This window comes from Oryzias melastigma, linkage group LG24 (assembly GCF_002922805.2).
Source record: "Oryzias melastigma strain HK-1 linkage group LG24, ASM292280v2, whole genome shotgun sequence".
In the NCBI taxonomy this organism is placed as follows: Eukaryota; Metazoa; Chordata; class Actinopteri; order Beloniformes; family Adrianichthyidae; genus Oryzias; species Oryzias melastigma.
The window spans coordinates 21,457,374-21,475,781 of NC_050535.1; the positions used below are offsets into that span (position 1 = coordinate 21,457,374).

General features: G+C 38.4%; 1 protein-coding gene across 4 annotated transcripts in view; it reads right to left on the reverse strand.

Moving 5' to 3' along the window:
* Positions 1 to 4,267: 4,267 nt before the first annotated feature.
* gabrr2b (gamma-aminobutyric acid type A receptor subunit rho2b) overlaps positions 4,268 to 18,408 on the reverse strand; it is a 34,664-nt gene continuing 20,523 nt past the window's right edge. The window contains exons 4-9 of one of the 4 annotated variants that reach the window (XM_024291770.2): positions 17,518 to 17,741; positions 17,362 to 17,444; positions 14,274 to 14,414; positions 8,155 to 8,307; positions 5,522 to 5,718; positions 4,268 to 5,424 (exon numbers count right to left, since the gene is read on the reverse strand). In XM_024291770.2, coding sequence (XP_024147538.2) covers positions 5,104 to 5,424; positions 5,522 to 5,718; positions 8,155 to 8,307; positions 14,274 to 14,414; positions 17,362 to 17,444; positions 17,518 to 17,741 — 1,119 coding nt within the window. In that variant the 3' untranslated portion in view covers positions 4,268 to 5,103. Of the gene's footprint in view, positions 5,428 to 5,509; positions 5,719 to 8,154; positions 8,308 to 14,273; positions 14,415 to 17,361; positions 17,445 to 17,517; positions 17,742 to 18,408 lie in introns of all 4 variants that reach the window. The other 3 variants (XM_024291769.2, XM_024291768.2, XM_024291767.2) reach the window with 3 other exon arrangements.

The following is an 18,408-nucleotide window of genomic DNA, read 5'->3' on the forward strand; positions in this document are numbered from 1 at the left end:
TAGAAAAGTTGCATTACCTGCGATGATGCTAGTGTGAATGCTTTGTGCTGAATGTGGTCACTGAAGATGCTGAAGGCTTTTATTTTAATTGCTGAATTAAGTCATGCACGTGTTGAATATTTTGATACAATATTTGCATAATTTGTAGAAAGTGCACATTTTGAAGAATTTCATGAAAACATTTGCAACATTGATAAAATATTAGCTTGACTCCAAATTATTCAAAAAAACTTCAGTGGATGCCACCTTAGCCAAAAAAACTAACAATGTTAGCTTGACTCTGAATTAGCCAGAAAAACCTTAATAGATGTCAAATTAGCCAATAAAGCTAAAGCTAAAAACATTACAAAAATGTTAGCTTAACTCAGGAATATCCCTAAAAACCTCAATAGATGCTAAATTAGCCAAAACTTTAGCATGTTGTTGAAATATTAGCTAAACTCAAAATGCTGTAGGCCTACTAAAAACTCAAAAAACTTAAAAACCTCAGTAGCAGTAATGTCCTTAACATGCTGAACATTTTGATACCAATATATATATATATATATATATATATATATATATATATATATATATATATATATATATATATATATATATATAAAGAGAGAGATTGATTGAACTATCATCTCCAACACTTTAGTCCAATTCAATGTCAGATTCTATCATGAGAACTCTGAACCTTAAGCAACATCTGGTGTCAAGAATTTTAGTATTTTTACTCAAATTTAACTTTCTTCAATCATTTTTTCAGAGGCAGTTATTCTTGCTTATACCTAAATAAAAGATCCAAGTGCTCCTCGCCTGCTTTTCTTTGATCAGCTTCAGAAATATCAAGTTCTACAAAACAAGCACTGCTGCTGCTTCTCCAGATGACTGACTGAAGCAGCAAAAAGAAACTCCACTCACTTTGGGTTTCTGAGGAAAAAAGCTGATGAAAGTGTTGCCTCCGTTCAAACAGAAACATTAACAACCAAACTGAAAAGCAGAGGAAGAGATATATCAGATACTCGGCTGCTTTCTGACAATGTGTCTAAATGCTAATTAAACCAACAGCACCCTCATTTTTTAATTAGCATTATGTGAATTGTTTTCTCCACCTTTTCCATTTTATCTGAGCACAGATTTGTGTTTAATTAAAGGATGAGTTGTTTTGATGAGTTTCAAAGGTGTAGCTGTAGAGCTGTAATTACTCCTGGCGAGGAGTTTACAGAGTCAAATGAAACATGAGTAATACTATATTAGACATTCAGGTAGAATGAAAACTCTAAAATAACCCCATTTCAAGCACAACTGTGCACAAAACAGATGTTACTCTAAGAAGCCTTTTGTTACATCAGACGTTTCATCTTTTTTATAATACTCAAATATGCTCCATACTCCAGTCAGAGTTGCTATTATTGATTTATTTATTTGACCTGATAGTACTCAGGTATTCAAAGGATTCTTGATCCACATCATGACTGAAAGGAGCCGATGGCTGCAAAAAAAACTGCTGCTGTGCCTGGAAAAATCTTCCACTTTGTTCAGATTGACAAACTAAAGCCTGGAGAGTCTCAGGAATCCGACAAAGATATGAAACATTCTCTTTACATTTGGATGTCCAGCGGAGCCTATATCTATAAAAATGTTGTTTAAATGAGATAAACTAGGAGGATCCCATTTTTCTGGCCTTTTTGACTAATTGTAAGATTTACTAACTAAAAAAAGAGATAAAACATATTTTTAAAACAAGTTCACACATGTGGTTGTTTATTTGTGTTAATATACAAATCCAAGATCAATACGATTTTATAACTAGTTTTCAGATTAAAAGTCTTGGGTAGAATGATTAAATTTGCAGTGTAGGATTCAGATGTTTCATAAACACATCTGCAGGACAGAGGACTGAACAAACTGAGCATAAATCATAACCATCTTATCAAACTGATTCCTGTAAGAGGATTCAGATCTATGGTCCTGTTGACTTCGGAGTTTTCAGAATATTGCTCACTTTTTTGCTGCTTCTAAACTTCTGTTTTCTAGATGTGTTGACATCCTGAATACCAAATACACAGCAGAGTAAAGAGTACTGTGGTGTTGCTTTAAATCCTTGCATGGCAACAACCAGCCAGAATGGAGCCAACATCAGTCTTTGACTCACATTATGCAGCAGCATTTACTGCCACTTTAATTGAGATGTCAGTGCAGTCAAACTGCTGCTCAAGAATGAAGCCTGCTAATGGGCCCACTTATCGCTTCATTAGACAGGTGATAGACTCAAACATTTATGTGTCTCACTCAAATCCCAAGGTTGCAGAGACCAGAGCAGCCGCATCACGCTGCAGGCTTATTATTTGTGGCAGGTCTTGTCACAAGCAGGAACAACAGGCGAGTGGAGACAGTGATGCAGAGACTCACAGGCGGTGGGTGGATGCACATAAAACCAAATCTCAGGCCATAAAGATCCACCTAAGATCCACATCTCAAAGACTGAACTTTATTTACAAACTCCTGCAGCAACTCAGTGGTTATCAAATAGAAACATCAATTTAGCTTGCTGGGAATCAGTTTATTCAGAATCACCTCTGACGTAAAGACATGCTAGCTTGCTGTGAGCATGATTTTGGCATGAGGCACAGCACACCCCGATTCAAATCCAGGTCACAGCAGGTGTTGTATACCACCTCCGTGGGCTGATTATAGAGTAGGGTCATGAATCTGGAGAAGAATTTCCTGCTTGACACTGAGCAATAAGGGGTTAGTAAGGGGTTAAATCCATTGACTGTAAAAAAGAACTAAACAGAGTGACCCCGCCCCCCGGACATTCCAAACAGGAAGTGGTCCCCTAGACCTCAGTGAAAGTCTGTGGCTTGATTAACAGATTCTCCCAGCCACACTTCCAAGTAGTAGAGACGTGACCTTCCAACAAGCTCACTCCTGATTGGTTAGATTGGTTTCCATAGAAACAGTGACTCAGGATGATTTGAACCAATCACTGCTTACTAAAGACATGTGGTTCTGGTTGTAGCCTGGAGTAAACCACTTTCTATCAGTGACATCACACTCACTCAGTCCAGTTCTCAGATACAGTCAATGATTATACCATGGACTTTTAGTGTGGCTGAGATTTTAGTTCTCTCTCAGCCAGCAAAGATAAATGGCAGAAAATGAGGGTCCTAAATGGGTTTGTCCATAGTTTCTGTGGTCACTCCACCTGTGTTTGTCCACAATGGCTTAAGTAGGCACTCAGTAGGTAGGCTCGCTACGCTACCTAGCTGCCCGGTGGACAGCATGGCGTGCTAGCGAGCTCCACTGAGGCATGGTAGCAAGCTCCTTTTAAGCAAACTAGCGAGCTCCGTTTTATCGAGTTAGAGAGCTACATTGTATTGAGCGAGCGACTTCCCTTGTAGCAAGCTAGGAAGCTCCGCTGTAGCATGCTAGTGAGCTCATCTGTAGTGAGCTAGTGAGCTCCGATGTAGTGAGGCAGCTCCTCTTTAACGAGCTAGGAGGCTCGGTTGTATCAAGTTAGGGAGGTTCGTTGTATCAAGCTAGCGACCCCCCCCCCCCCCCTAGCTAGCAAACTCTGCTGTAGCATTCTAGCAAGCTCCTCTGTAGGAAGCTAGCAAGCTCTGCTTTATTGAGTTACCGACCTCTCTTGTATCAAGCTTACGACCTCACCTGTGGTGAGCTAGCGAGCTCCTCTTTGGCGAGCTTTCAAGCTCCATTGTATCGAGTTAGAGAGCACCATTGTATTGAGCTAGCGACCTCCACTGTAGCTAGATAGCAATCTTTGCTGTATTGAGCTAGCAAGGTTCTCTGTTGTGAGCTAGCGAACTCCACTGTATCAAGCTAACAAGCTCCGTTGTAGCATGCTAGTGAGCTCATCTATAGCAAGCTAGCGAGTGCTGCTTTGGCAAGCTACGGAGCTCCGCTGTCCATCGGGCGGCTGGCTAACATAGAAAGCTAACCCACTGAGTCCCCGCTTAAGCCAATGTGGGTAAACCCAGGTTGGGTCACCACAGAAACTGCTGACAGACCCATTTGGGGCCACATTTTCTGCCACTTTTAGACTATGTGGGGCCCACTTGCCCTTGGTGGCTGGGCTGCTTCCATAGGGGATATACTGACCTTTATCGCCTGTGTAAACTTGTACAACATAAGTAGTAATTTGTCCACCATACCCTTGCATAATCATGTTTAGTACTTTTCTTTTTGCCTGTGACTTCCATTTAAAATGTAGCGATTTAAATCTTTGCTTTTACAAGAACAAGAAATGACAAACAAAACTTCTTATAATTTTCTATTTTTCCATGAACAAAAGACAATCATTACAAATCAAGTAAAGGTTGAACTGAAGAATACAATTCTTGAGGTCCGATGGTTAAGAAAATGTTAAGCAAACAGCCTTCTGTTTTACTGGAACCTCATGTGCATTCGTTTAACCCTTTAACACCGGAGCTCCAGTGTTTATGTTCTTTGATTTAAAGCGGCTTTTCTCCTTTAGAATCTACTGGAGTGAATGTATTCACGGTTGAAAAGTTACAGTTTACTAAACATTTAGTGTTTAAGCAGGTGTTAAAGGTTTAATGTTGTTATTTGAATATGTCCTCAATAACATTTGAATATTGTAAATAGAAACAGGGAGCCTAGTGAACTTCATATCCTTATTGTAAATGCACCAACCTTTCAATATTATAATGGCAGACATTTGTCATGAAAGAAAAGAACAGGAACTCATTAAACGCTGCCAATGGCTCCGTCAGTCCGTTCCTGAGCCCATTAAAGCCTGACTCGGTGCCAGGATGAGCGATGGCAAAGCCCCGGAGCTACCTCACCTGAATGGAATAACATTTTTCAAGAGCATTCCTAATTGATGGCTTCTTTAACAAACATACATCTGTTCTCATTTAGGGTCAGCTCTTCACTGGAAATGGTTTTGCAAAATGTTCTAAGTTGGCAGAAGAACGAAAGAAAAGTAGTCATGAGTGGGGGATGGCAACATTATGATATGAGAGAAGATTCTTTAAAGAGATGTAGTCCAACAGGTGATGAAGACTGGATTATTCCCCCGGAACGCCGTCCACACCAGGTCAGGAACAACTTCTGCCCAGACCTTTTCCATTAGCAGTACACGCACCAGTAGATCAGGTTAAACAGGATGTAGGCGCCTGGGAAGATCATGCGAGAGTAAGTGTCAATGGTGTGGGTGTTCTCGATGATCCTGAAGCTGCGGATGCCCTTCCTCTTTGTCCCGGTGGACTCATTGTCCAAGGCAAGGTGCACCACCATCTGCTCCTGTTTGTCTGACGCGTCCTCGGCAGGCATGGACGCTCGGGTGTACCCCGCCAGGCTGTTTGCATCCGCCTCGCTGTAGGTCCCATCCAGCATCATGGTCTTTGTGTGGGGGATACCACAGGAACAGGGGAGTGTTTGACTGCACGACTGCTGGAAGAAGAAGAGACGAGGAAGTAGCAGCAAGCTAAAACAATTCCATCCACTATATGAACATGTCTAAAACTGGCTGTACCTGTTCTCTCACTTTCTCTCGGAGCTTGCGTTCTTTGCCGTCCCTCACCGTCGTCAGGTAGTTGACCGCAGCATACTCGAGCACCGAGAGGAAGACGAAGACGAAGCTGACCCAGAGGTAAATGTCCACAGCTTTGATGTAGGACACTCTGGGCATGGAGGCGTTGACTCCGGTGATGATGGTGGACATGGTGAGCACCGTGGTTATACCTGCACCGCATAGACACAATGCAAGCTCATGTGTTCGTACAACCATACAGCAATTACCTTTAAAAACTGCAGATCAAAATAAGGCAAAAGTCAATTCTGTACATGCTTTATCCTGGGCTCTGTGAAAGATTCAACAGAGACCTTCTTCTCTCAACTTCTCCAGTTCAACCAAGGAGACCAAGAAGTATTTCTATGGAGTTAAATTAGGGCCAAAGTTATTTGAAACCCAAATGAAACAAACTGAAAAAAATATTGGTATTTGACCAAAAAAAAATTAAAATGTCCAAAACTTTTAGCTATTTTAAAATAATCTTAATTATTTTCAGCTTCAAATGTTTCATTTTTTATGTTTCAAAACTCAAATTTAAATTTCAAAACATTTTTTTCAGTTTCAGATCTTTTTTTCTGTTTTAATTTTTTTTTTCATTTTCAAATCAGAAAATTTCAGTTTCTAAAGTTTTGGCCCCGTTGTGGCGCGTTGGGGCGGAGCTAACACACTTTATTGTCTGTGACAAAGAAAGTCTGTTTTAAATTTTTTAATAGTTTATTATTGTAATATATACTTGTAAAAACAAAAAGAAGAGGAAGAGCAAAAAAGAAACATTAAGTACAATCAAAATAATAATGTTACTAAAAGTCAGCAAAAGAAAAAGACAGCAAACATGAAGAAACGGCTGTGTTTACCGTGGAGCTCCAACTCACAAATATTTTCTCCTGATTCACAACAATTGAATAAAAAACACACTCAGAAACAAAATTTTCACATATATAAATGTGTCTACCATCCAAAAAAATGCCACAACAACATGTGAAAAACACCCAAAATACTACTTTTGTCAGAGTGGGTTTTAAAGTAGCAGAGAAAAATATAAAAATGGTTTTACGTTGTAGCCTCAGATTACAGTGAACAGACTTTTGATGAACAAAAAGCCTCCACAGATCCCAGATGAGGGATGAACACTTCTGGTCTGAACTAAACTCACAGCAAAACCAGACTGATGCACAGACAAATATATTCTCACTGAAAGCCAATTTAATCATTTAAACTTTTTGTTTGTTGTGTTTGAATCGGCATCTGATAAAGTTTTTAAGGCAACATAAAGGTAAACCATTCAGAGGGTTCAAGGTGTGTTTAATTTGGTTAACCATAGCTGTGCTAAAGTTAACAGCAAGTAAGGAGTTTTCATTTAAAGCTTCAACAAGTAAAGTTGCATTTCCTGCTTTAATGCTAGTGTGAATGCTTTTAACTGAATCTGGTCACTGAAGGTGCTGAAGCTGTTTGCTGAAAATGGTGATGTGATTTACTGTAATTGCGGAGAGGATTTGCTGAAAATGCAAAAACTATTTGCAAATTGCTAGACTGTCTAAAAGACTACGTTTTGTTAAGGAACTATGAAGGAGCACTGAAGCTGGCTTAAATTTCAGAAAAATTGGAAGTACGTTTGCTTAAAAATCCTCAATACATGCCAATTTTGCAAAAAACATGTAGTTTGTTACTTAAATATGAGCTTAACTCCAATGTATCCCAAAAAAACTAAATTACCCTAAAAAGTTAGCACATTGTTAAAGTACTAGCTCAAATCCAAAGTAGCCTTAAAATCCTAAGTAAATGTCAAACTATATAAAGAAACAGAAAGGTAAGCATATTGCTAAAATATTAGGAAAACTTAAAATTAGCATAAAAAACCCCCAGTAGATAGCATATAATCCAACAACTTCAGCATGCCGATAAGACATTAGATGAATTCCAAGTCCATCCATCTTCCTCCGCTTCATCCAGGACCGGGTCGCGGGGGCAGCAGTCTAAGCAAAGATGCCCAGACTTCCCTCTCCCCGGCCACTTCCTCCAGCTCCTCTGGGTGGACTCCGAGGCGTTCCCAGGCCAGCCGAGAAACATAGTCTCTCCAGCGTTCCATTCCAATTCCAAGTTAGCATAAAAAAACACCAGTAGATACTACTCAAATTAGCTAGCATAATGAGCTTCCATAATGCTAATTTAACAGTTTAATGTCAAATTATTTTGATATTACTGTAAATGATGGTTTCAAAGTTCACAAAGCTTTTAAATAGGTAAGTTTTTAAAAAGTTTGTATAATTTTTCATTTACTTGCTATAGGGGATATTTTGCTCATAATTTCAAAAACTATAAAGTTTATGTACACCAAAAGTACTGAATGTGCTGAATGTTTTGATACCAAAATCTCTGACAGTGTGATTGAGCTTTTATCTGCCAAAAAACGTACAGAAAGGAGCAGGAGAATCACTGCAGTGTGAATGCTGACTAAGCAATCACACAATAATAAAAAATGACCATCAATTCATTCATTGTTACTGTTGGTCTTCTTGTGTAAACTGGCCGTTTGGTTGAACAGACAGGCTGTGCTTCATTCTTGTGCTCCCCCTTTTGAATCAGTAAAGTTTGGAACTGGATCATACCTAACGAGACTCTGGCTGGGACGGCCCGGCGGTCGATCCAGAAGGACACCCAGGACAGCATGACCATGAGGGTGGCGGGGAAGTACGTCTGCAGCAGGAAGAAGAAGATGTGCCGCCGCAGAGTGAAGTTGATGTACAGACGGTTGTACCAGCCTGGAGAAAGCAAATAAAAAAACACTTTATTCTAAAGATATGAAGATACACATGGAATTTAATTTCCAGGAGCTTTGAAAATTAAATCAATAAATAGAAAATGTACTTTTTATAAGGTGCATCAACAGAAACAGATAAAGCAGATGAATGGTCATGGGGGGGTAAAATAAGCTGAAATTGTCTTGTGGCGTGTTCCAGTTTGAGAGCAGCAGCATTTCTCCGAGGAGGGGGGACAACAGAAATCATTTGCTGAATGAAATTGTTTCTGTCAGAGTGAACAGCTCGTGTTTTCGTCCACTGCTGTGTCATGCGTCCCAGAGAAAGTCTTCACACCAACAACAGCCATGGGGCCAGAGGAGACGTGTTTGCTTTAGGGAAAATAATCAAAATCATGCGGGAGAAGAGGAGACAGAAGCTTTAACCTCTTTCTGACAACTCCCCCAGGACTGTGTTTAGAAGAGAACTCAAACCGTCAAGCCGGGAGGATCACAGAGAAAACTGGAAAAGTTGCATTACCTGCAATGATGCTAGTGTGAATGAATGCTTTTGCTGAAAGTAGTCACTAAAAATGCTGAAGCTTCTTGCTGAAAATGGTGATGCAATTTAATTTAATTGCAAAAGGGAATTACCGAAAATACCAAAACCTATTTGTAAAATGTTACATTTCCAACAAGACTGGAAATGTTGTTAAAGAACTATGAAAGCGGGCAGAAGTTGATCTATGATTCTTAAAATTTTGTAGTGAAATTACTTAAAAAACCCTAATACAAAAATATTTAGTGTGTTGCTTAAATATGAGCTAAACTTCAAAATAGCCTAAAATTTCTCAGTAAACTAAATAAGTGAACAGTGTTAGCCTGTTGCTAAACTAGAAGCTGAACTTAAAATTACCCTAAAAACCTCAGTAGATAACAAATTAGCCAAAAAAGTTAGCATGATGCTAAAATTTTAGCTAAACTCCAAATTCGCATAGAAAACTCCTGTAGATGCCAAATTAGCCAAAAAAGTTAGCATGATGCTAACATTTTAGCTAAATTCCAAATTAACCAAAAAGGCTAGCACATTGTTTAAATACTAGCTAAACTCCAAAATAAAATTCCCCAGTAAACTAAATTAGACAAAAACATCAGCATGTTGCTAAGATGGAAGCTAAACTCTAAATTAGCCCAAAAAAACAACAATCAATAACAAATTAGCCACGTTGCTAAAATATTAGGTATATTAGGTAAACTCAATTTTTTTTGAAAATGACTATAAAAGATGAAAACATACACATGAATATATTTAAAGACTTGTTGCTAATCTGCTTAAAATTTGAAGACCTTCTCATTAATTTCCTATGGTACATATTTTGGTCAATATCTCAAAAACTTTAAAGTTTATGTAAACCAAAAATACAAGCAGTAATGTTGACTCAGCTTTTACAAAAGCCCAACAGATCTGGACTGATGTGCCAAAGACATGGAAGTTCATGAATAGTAACCTGCAGATCGAGTCTCAGGAGCAAACATGAACCTTGAACCTGATCAGGTGAATCCAGACGGTCTGAACACTCATGTTGGGGTGTCTGTAGTTACAATCAAAGGTTCACACAGCAGAGATAAAACAACGGAATGCTAATGACAAACATGGAAGAGCTTAACACTGAAGCCTTCTTTCCTCTGAACTCTGATGAATGATTAAATCATCAAAAAGTTTTGTTCCTGTTCAGGGATTTGACTTTTGTAAATGCGGGGAGCTTTGGAAGTGAGCCTGAGTTAAAGCTGGACGTGTTTAATAATGTTGGCAGTTTGACTAATTAAGACATTTTCTAAACTGCTGAAGCCCACAGGGTTTCAGGTTGATTTTCTTTTGAGATTTGAGGCTAATTTAGATCTTTGGACTTGTTGTTTGGAAGAATTCCCTGCAGTTTATGACTCTAGCTTGTTTATTTCATGCTGTTTGCTCTTCTTTTGGTAACTTTTATAACTGTAATAATTATGTAACCAAAAAAACTCTGGGGTTTCCAGTGTTCTTGAGAGTGTGTGCAGAAGAGGAAGTTTCATGTGACTTTGCATGAATAAAAGTCTTCATGGATCCACTTTCTGAATCTGCTTCACACAAACAGAAGTTTGACACAATTTAGAAATGTTTAAAGTTCTACTCTGATCATATTTGGATCTATTTTCAAAGCGTTCTCAGTGACATTTTAATTATGATGATGCTGTTTTTAGATAAAAAACAAACAAACAAACTGTTGTTTTCTATGACATAGTTTCTGCAGAGCGGTAGGAGTTCATCAAGAATTCACGTGAGTTGTAGGGAGGGCTGCTGACAAAGAGTAACCGCCCCTCCCCTTCACTCATAACCGAGAGCTCTCTGTTTACACTCTCTCCTGCCAGCTTACAGACCTTCACAACCACAACCTAACATTATTAGCATTGTCATTTTTATCTGTTCCTGTTTCACAAGATTTACATAAATAAATACTCAAAAATGCTATTTTAACTTGAATTTTCTTTTTATATGTCCTCCATCATTAGAAAAAATGCCAAAAAAAAAGCGCCACAGGATTTTAAAAACACAATTTTTACTGGAAAAGGAGGTCTTCAAACCTCATTTAAGCTCATAAAAAGTTTTTACCTGGTGAATTAAAAGGCTTTACAAACACAAGTTTGCAGTGAAAACTTTTCTTCAGTGATGTTTTTCTGCAGTCTATTTTAATTATATGCACTTTCTACAAACGTTCAAAAATGTACAAAAAGTGGGATGTTCCTGCTGTGGACAAAGGACAAAACAGAATTCTGCTCAGTTCAAGTTTGTGAAGATGTCACATGGAGCTTTGATACTCTGCAGGTGCGACAGTAGCTTCTAAAACCCAATAAAACTAGAAAAGTTGCATTACCTGTGATGATTCTAGTGTGAATGCTTTTTGCTTAATATGCTGAAAAAATTACTGTAATTGCTGACGGGATTAAAAAGGACTTAAAGTTGCAGAAATTCCATTAAGTGCACAAAGAATTTGAAAAAAATATGTAAAATGTAAAAATGCATAAAGGTATGAAGGTATTAGCCAAAACCTCAGTAGATGCTGTAACTGCCATTGCAGTCACATTCGGAAAACTTGGGTTGCTGGAAGTGTCTTGACGCATGCTTTGGAAAAAAGAGTTGCTGTTCTTCTTTTTTATGCTATTTATTTTCTTGCACGTTCTTAAAAATAACAAAGTACAAGAATAAAACAATAAACTATATTTCAAAGCAAAAAAGAAGAGAAAAAGATGTACTAAGAGCTTAAAAGTAACGCTATAACATGGTCTAAGATTAATGTGCTGCCGTGCTTCCCAAGTTCTAAGTCCAACTAAAGTCCAATAAAGTCACAGCAGCTCCCAAAATGTATCTTAACCAATCAGAGGCCAGAACGGCCGCATGACCAAGGTATGACAGGCGCATGCATGTATGAACTATAATGAATGACCTAATTTCAGCCAAATGGCTCCAACAGATGCCAAAATAGCCAAAAAGGTGAATGTTTTGTTTAAATGTTAGTTTACCTCCTAAAAAGCTTCAAACTCCTTGGTAGGTGCTATATTAGCCCAAAAAGCTAGCACGCTGCCAAATTACTAGTTTGACTCAGAATTAGCCCCGAAAAAACCTCAGTAAATGCCAGACTAGTCAAAAAGCTAGCATGTTGCTAAAAATCTAGCTTACCTCAGAATTAGCCCAAAAAACCTCAGTAGCATTATTGTCCTTAACATGCTGAACGCTTTGATAGCAATATTGTATAGTTTCAAAGTGCGCAAAAAATTTGAGGAATTGCATGAAAAAAAAATGCAAAATTGAGTAGCCTAAAAAAATTGCATAATATTTTCACATTTCTGTAAAATTTAATACCAAATGCTCAATGGTTTAATTGCATGAATTGCAGAAAAGTGAAAAATTCTCATTCATTTCGATTGGGCTAAAAAGTCGCATAAATTACACAAAATCGTGAAAACCGTTTTTGAATACCAAAAACACAAGGGATAATGTCCTTAATGAGATGAACTGATACCTAGATTGCAGAAATAGCTGAAAGTGAGATTGAGTTTTTTCATGCCAAAAAACGTGCAGAAGAAAACTAAATAATAAGAAAGAGAAACAGAACCACTTCAGTGTGAATGCTCACAAAGCAAAGGAGGACAGAACAGAAACCGTGATGCAGCATCCGACCTCCCGTCTGACCCGAGCTGCTGCACCTGTGAGGATCAGCATGATCCCATGTCTCCTTACTGCCAACAAAACAACAATCCCATTTGGGTAAGGTCATAAAAAGGATTAATATTAGCAATGAGCCTGTGTGCTGAGATAATACCCAACAAATAAAGTATATTAATTTTACATAATTCTGCTGGAGCAGAGTGACAGCTGGACTGAGCTGCTCCAGGTTGGCTCACATAAACGTGTGGATCATCTCCACGTGACAGGAGCCCGCTGTGATCAACAGCATCGAGGGCGTACTTATGGCGGGAATATCTTGTCAACTCAGATTGACGTTTCTCATAAACTGAGAGCTTCAAAGGACATTTTCAGAGAAGACCACAAAAAACATCTGGCTGCAAACTTAAACATTTCAACCGGTTTGACTTCCTTTGTAAAAACATTTTTTGCCAACAAACAGCCCCGCCATCAAAGCCAAGTGGGCCCCATATGGCTTAAAAGTAGGCAGAAAATGTGGGCCCCAAATGGATTAGTCCACATTGGCTTAAGTTGGCACTCAGTGGGTCGGCTCGCTATGCTCGCCAGCCGCCAAGTGGACAGCAGAGCTTGCTAGCACGCTACAGTGGAGCTCGCTAGCTTGTAGACTGCTGGTAGAATCAATGTGAATCACGTTAAAAGTTGGTTTTTTTTAGCATGAATTAATTTTACCACATTTGAATGAGTTTCCGTGTCTCATCGTTGTGCTTTTAAGACATTGTTTTAAGAGAATTCTGTTGGAACTACAATAGAGCTTTAAGGTGACGTCACGGCAGCAACCGGCGTGCGTGCTGCGTAACGAGACAGAAAAGAGAGTTCTACGTTTTTCAGTGTTAAAATAAACGTTCTAACAGGTAAACAGACTAATTATTTCATTTTGGCTGACATGTCAATCTAATGCTCTACGTTTGTCCGCGGCTCACCGAACACCTCATTTCTACCGTGTTTACATCACGTGACTGTCGGGTACGGTGGCTGCTTTGGTTCAGTTGTTCCGCTCTCTGTTCGTTTCGTATTCAGACTGAGGAATCTCAAAGCGAACAAAGTCAAAAATTCCTTTTGACAGTGTTGTCCCATGAAAAGATATAAATATCTGCATAAATGTAAGAGGTGTACTCACTTTTGTGAGATATTGTATAAAAACATTAAAAAAATCAATTCTCCAAAGTTGAGAGGCTTGAACCAAAACCAGTGAAGACAGTTTAAAGGAGAAACTTCCTGAACCAGAGAAACGTGTTTGCACAGAACAGGACTGGAGTCAGACCGGGGTCACAAAGATGAGGGGGGGTCGTATATTTTTGTGCTTTCTTGAGTCTCAGTATGACACAAATGAATGATCAGATCTTTATTAGTCTACCAGCAGACCTCACTAGTCCAATTTCATTTCACTTCATAAATATTCAGCATGAAAGTAATTTACACAATCACTCAAGTATTATTGGTATTAGCATGAAATCATGACGTTGAGTTCGTCACAGAGTCAGATCAGGATCGTTTCATTAGACAGCTGGTAACTGATGCACAGCTTGAATGTTCACTCTGACGTGTGTGTGTGTGTGTGTGTGTGTGTGTGTGTGTGTTGGTATATGTGGAATTCACAGACAAAAAACTTGACCGACAATCCATGGACACTCTGGGATTTTAAGCAAATTTACAATCCTGAGCGTCTAAAATGCACCCTCACGCTTTTTTTTATAGTCCTTTTATACCACCTGACCTAAATTGTTTGTGTGTGTGTGTGTGTGTGTGTGTACCCGTGCTGCTGTAGAAAGCCAGTCTGGAGGTGGTGTGAAACTTCTGGATCAGGAACTGCGACAGGGAGATCCTGTCGTCTGTGCTCAGAGACTCATCCCCGCTCTTCCAGTACAGCATCAGGTCCTCGTCTGTGTAGGCGTCTGAGGAACACGAATCCAGACCAACAGGAGTGAACCCGGCTGCACTTCAGCTCAGAGGAACCAACACAAACCTTCAGCATTTAAAGTTCAGCCACAAAAGCAATGTCCTTCATCCACAGACACAAATACATCTGCTTCAGAAAAGAAAGCAGGACATGATTTCATCATTATTCATGAATGAGCTTCAGTGCTAAAGATATTTTCTATTTTTTTGTCTCCTAAATATAAAGCCGGCTGCTGCTGCTGATCAAATGGACTTTGCTTGATCCAATGTGGACATTTCTACTAAAAGAATTTCCAATATCTAAATGAACAGTTTAGAGTCTGATATTACAGAAAGGAAGCTGATTCAAATGTGCAAAAACTTCAACTTAAAAAGTAAAAAATAAACTTGACAGCAGGACGAGGACCTTTTTTTAAGCTTTATTTAGGATTAACTTAATAAGGTTAGTGAATATCTTTTAGCCTGCTCCCCTAAACAATATCTGTAACATATATGTATAAATCAACATGTTTGAATAAAATAAAAAAAAGATGACAAAATGAATCCTCTTCCAATATGTTATCAGCTTTGAGACTCACATCAGAAAAGAGATCATAGAACAACCTGGTGTTGTTGGGGTTTGTCCCAAACCTGCAGAGCCGCATGTGGCTCTAAAATTAGTCAGAGACTGCTGACCAGCCATGTCGCTGTCAGAGTCAGCAGCTCCTCTTACGCAAAACTACCTAAAGAAAACAAATAAATAAAGGCCAGCGAGGTCCATCCCCAAACTAAAATAACAAGACCCAGAGTAAGACTGCTGAGGACAAAGAGGAAAAAAGAACTAAAAATGAATAAAGAAAAGAAAAAGAAAAAAGCAAATTTTTAAAGTAAAGATGACTTAATTAGCATTTATTAATTTATATTAGTTAAATGTATAAATTGATGTCTGAGGTTCACATAGATGATAAACTATGTAGGTTTTTACATCCTGTTGACCTGAAGACGTCTTGTTTGATCAACTCTACCTCCAGAATGAACAGATTTATGTGAAAAGAAAAACTTTGGTAAAAAGTTTGATCTTTTGGTAGTTTAACATTTGAAATCAAGAATGGGAGGATAAAGCCTCTTGAGATGAAACATCTCGTTTTCGAGAGGGTCCTCCTTTTCAAAAAATAACAGATACAACCAAGAATGGCAGAGAAGAAATATCAGCAGTGAAAACTTAACCAAACTAATTTGATGATAAAAACAAGACAAAAAACAAAATAATAAATATAATAATAATGATAATAAATAATAATAATAACAACAACACTTACACATTCAACATTCATACAAAACACACTGGCTCACATAATACACCTCTCCTCCTCATCTCAATTCATTACAAGAGATTACAAAAAAAAAAAAAAAAGTAATAGCTTCCTGTTGGCAAAAAAAGAGAAATGCGTATACAACACACAATTAAAAAAAGGCGATGTAAAATAAGAAAACTACAAACAATGGCACGTGTGTTCAAAATGAACCAAAAGAGCTCTTCTAAAAGCTGGGAAGGACCTTATAGAGCGTAGTGATGGAGCGAGGTTGTTCCAGTCATTTGGTGCCTTAAAACAAAATGCAAATTTACCAGATTGTTTGTGAATTCTTGGTACACAAAAAAAACATGGTTATTGTGGCGTAGATTATGTTGTGAAGTTAAAGCATACATTATTTTGTGGTGCACAACATTGGTTACTGGTTGCCCAGAGCTGCACTGAGATGATCCTGTTTGGTACAGAGCAACTTTTATTTTAAAAAGAAGTTATTTGAGCTTCTGTCAAATGTTCAAATAAACAAATAAATAAATAAATAATCTAATTTTGAGAGATGCTAGGTTCTTTTTGTATTTTTGGTTTCGTTTGTGCCAAAAAATAGACATAATTCATATTTGTTATTAAAAAAGGTAGGTCATGAATGCAAATCCAAATTTCTTAAAGGTTAAAGTCAGACTATGCAGCTCCTTCTAGGTTTTAATCAGTAGAAAACGACCCTAAATGGCTCTTTTACTGTTACAGGTCGCCGACCTCTGTTCTAGGCTGTTACTTGTTCACTTTATCCTGTTTTACCACCCAAAAAATGTGACATTTATAAATCTGCCCTGAATATTTTACTGAGTAGCTCTGATCTGGATTGTCCACAAAACCTTTAGACAAATACTAGTAAAGTACCACTAATTTAAGAAGAACTTTAGAGAAACCGACAAGCATGGTGGAGGTAGTGTGATGCTAGGTTCACACTAATCGAATTTTAAAACAAAACTTAAAGGAGAATGTCTTATCTCTTCAGCAGAACAATGACCCAATATTACAAAGATGCTCTGCTGTGAAAAGCTGAGTTTATTTTATACAAAGATGTTAGAAACCTTTACCAGTAGTGATGACAAACAGGAGGAAGTGACTTTAACTCAGAGGGTCAGACAGCTCTCCTCCAAATGACATCAAGATTTAAAAACTGCAACATACAGTTGTTGTTTGATGTGATGGTAGCCTTTGTTTGAATGTTTCCCATGTAATGAATCTCTTTTGTGCTGTCACACACTTGTTTATGAGTTAACAACTTTTAGCTTTTGTTTAAAAACAGGAATTTCTTGGCGATATCTTGTGAAACTAAATCCCAGCAGTTTGATCTTACTATCTCTAAAGACTCTCAGAATCAGAGATGAGGCTGTAAATACTGGAATCACGTCAGACATTCTTGAGGTTTGATTCAATGCTGCAGCTCAGACAAGACAGAACTGATGTGAATTTGAGGCAAACGAAGAAATAAAATTGTTTTGATCAGAGAAGAATCACTCAAGACGACGTTTTGTCTTTACTTCTCGACGTTGTGGTGTTGGTTGTAGCAGCAGGCTGTCGAAAATCCTTCAATATTTAATAAATCTCTCCCTTGGAAAGCAGAAGAATGTCAAAGTGCATCAAAACTTACAGCTTTCCAGCTCCAGGGTGCACGTCTGGGAGTCCAGCGGGAATCGGCTAAAGTCCATGTTGCAGGCTGCCGTGACTGTGACCCTAGGGGGTAAAAGAGGGTAAATGTCTCTGGTTTCTGAAATCCCACCAGCCCCGACCTGATGTCTTTCCTCACCTGAGGCTGTACAGAACGTGGCCGTCTGGGAAGACCCGCAGCATGATGTTGTCCGTGGTGGTGTCGTGGATAAATGACCTCTTAGAATGCACGAAGAACACGTCAGGAACCCATATTTTCTTCACCAGGCGCCCGTCGAAGGTCATGCTCTTGTTGGTGGCGCTCGGGAAGGCCAGCCTCTCATCTTTCCAGTAGTGCCTCAGATACAAAGTCATGGTGAAGTCCTGAGGAGCCCAGGGAAGGAAAAGAGGAGAACAGAAGATCTGAGTGCCACCATGAAGACTCGCCTCCTCTGGATTATTGTAATCCTGAAGATTACATCACTGAGACCTGAGAATGGATTATTCCACAGTTTATGACTAAAATGCACCCGGTCAACGTAAGTGTTGAACATATGTTAACGAGAAGAATTACATTACCTGCGATAATGCTAGTGTGAATGCTTTTTGCTGATGCTGAGGTTGTTTGCTGAAAATGATGAAGAAATTTATTTTAATCGCTGAATAATGTGCTGAACATTTTGATACCAAACTTCCATAATTTGCAGAAAGTGCACAAAGAATTTGAAGAATTGCTTGAAAAAAATTGCAATGTTGCAAAAATCTTAAATAAACTCCAAATTAGTCCAAAAAACCTCAATAGATGCCAAATTAGCCAAAAAAGCTAACACGTTGCTAAAATGTTAGCTTAACTCTGAATTAGACCAAAAAACTCAGTAAAAGGCCAAATTAGCCAGAAAGGCTAGCATGTTGCTAACCTCAGTAGATGCCAAATTAGCCAGAAATGTTAGAATGTTGCTAAAATATTATATTAAATCAGAATTAGCCCAATACACTTCAGCAGATGCAAAATTAGCCAAAAAAGCTAGCATGTTGCTAAATAGTAGCTTAA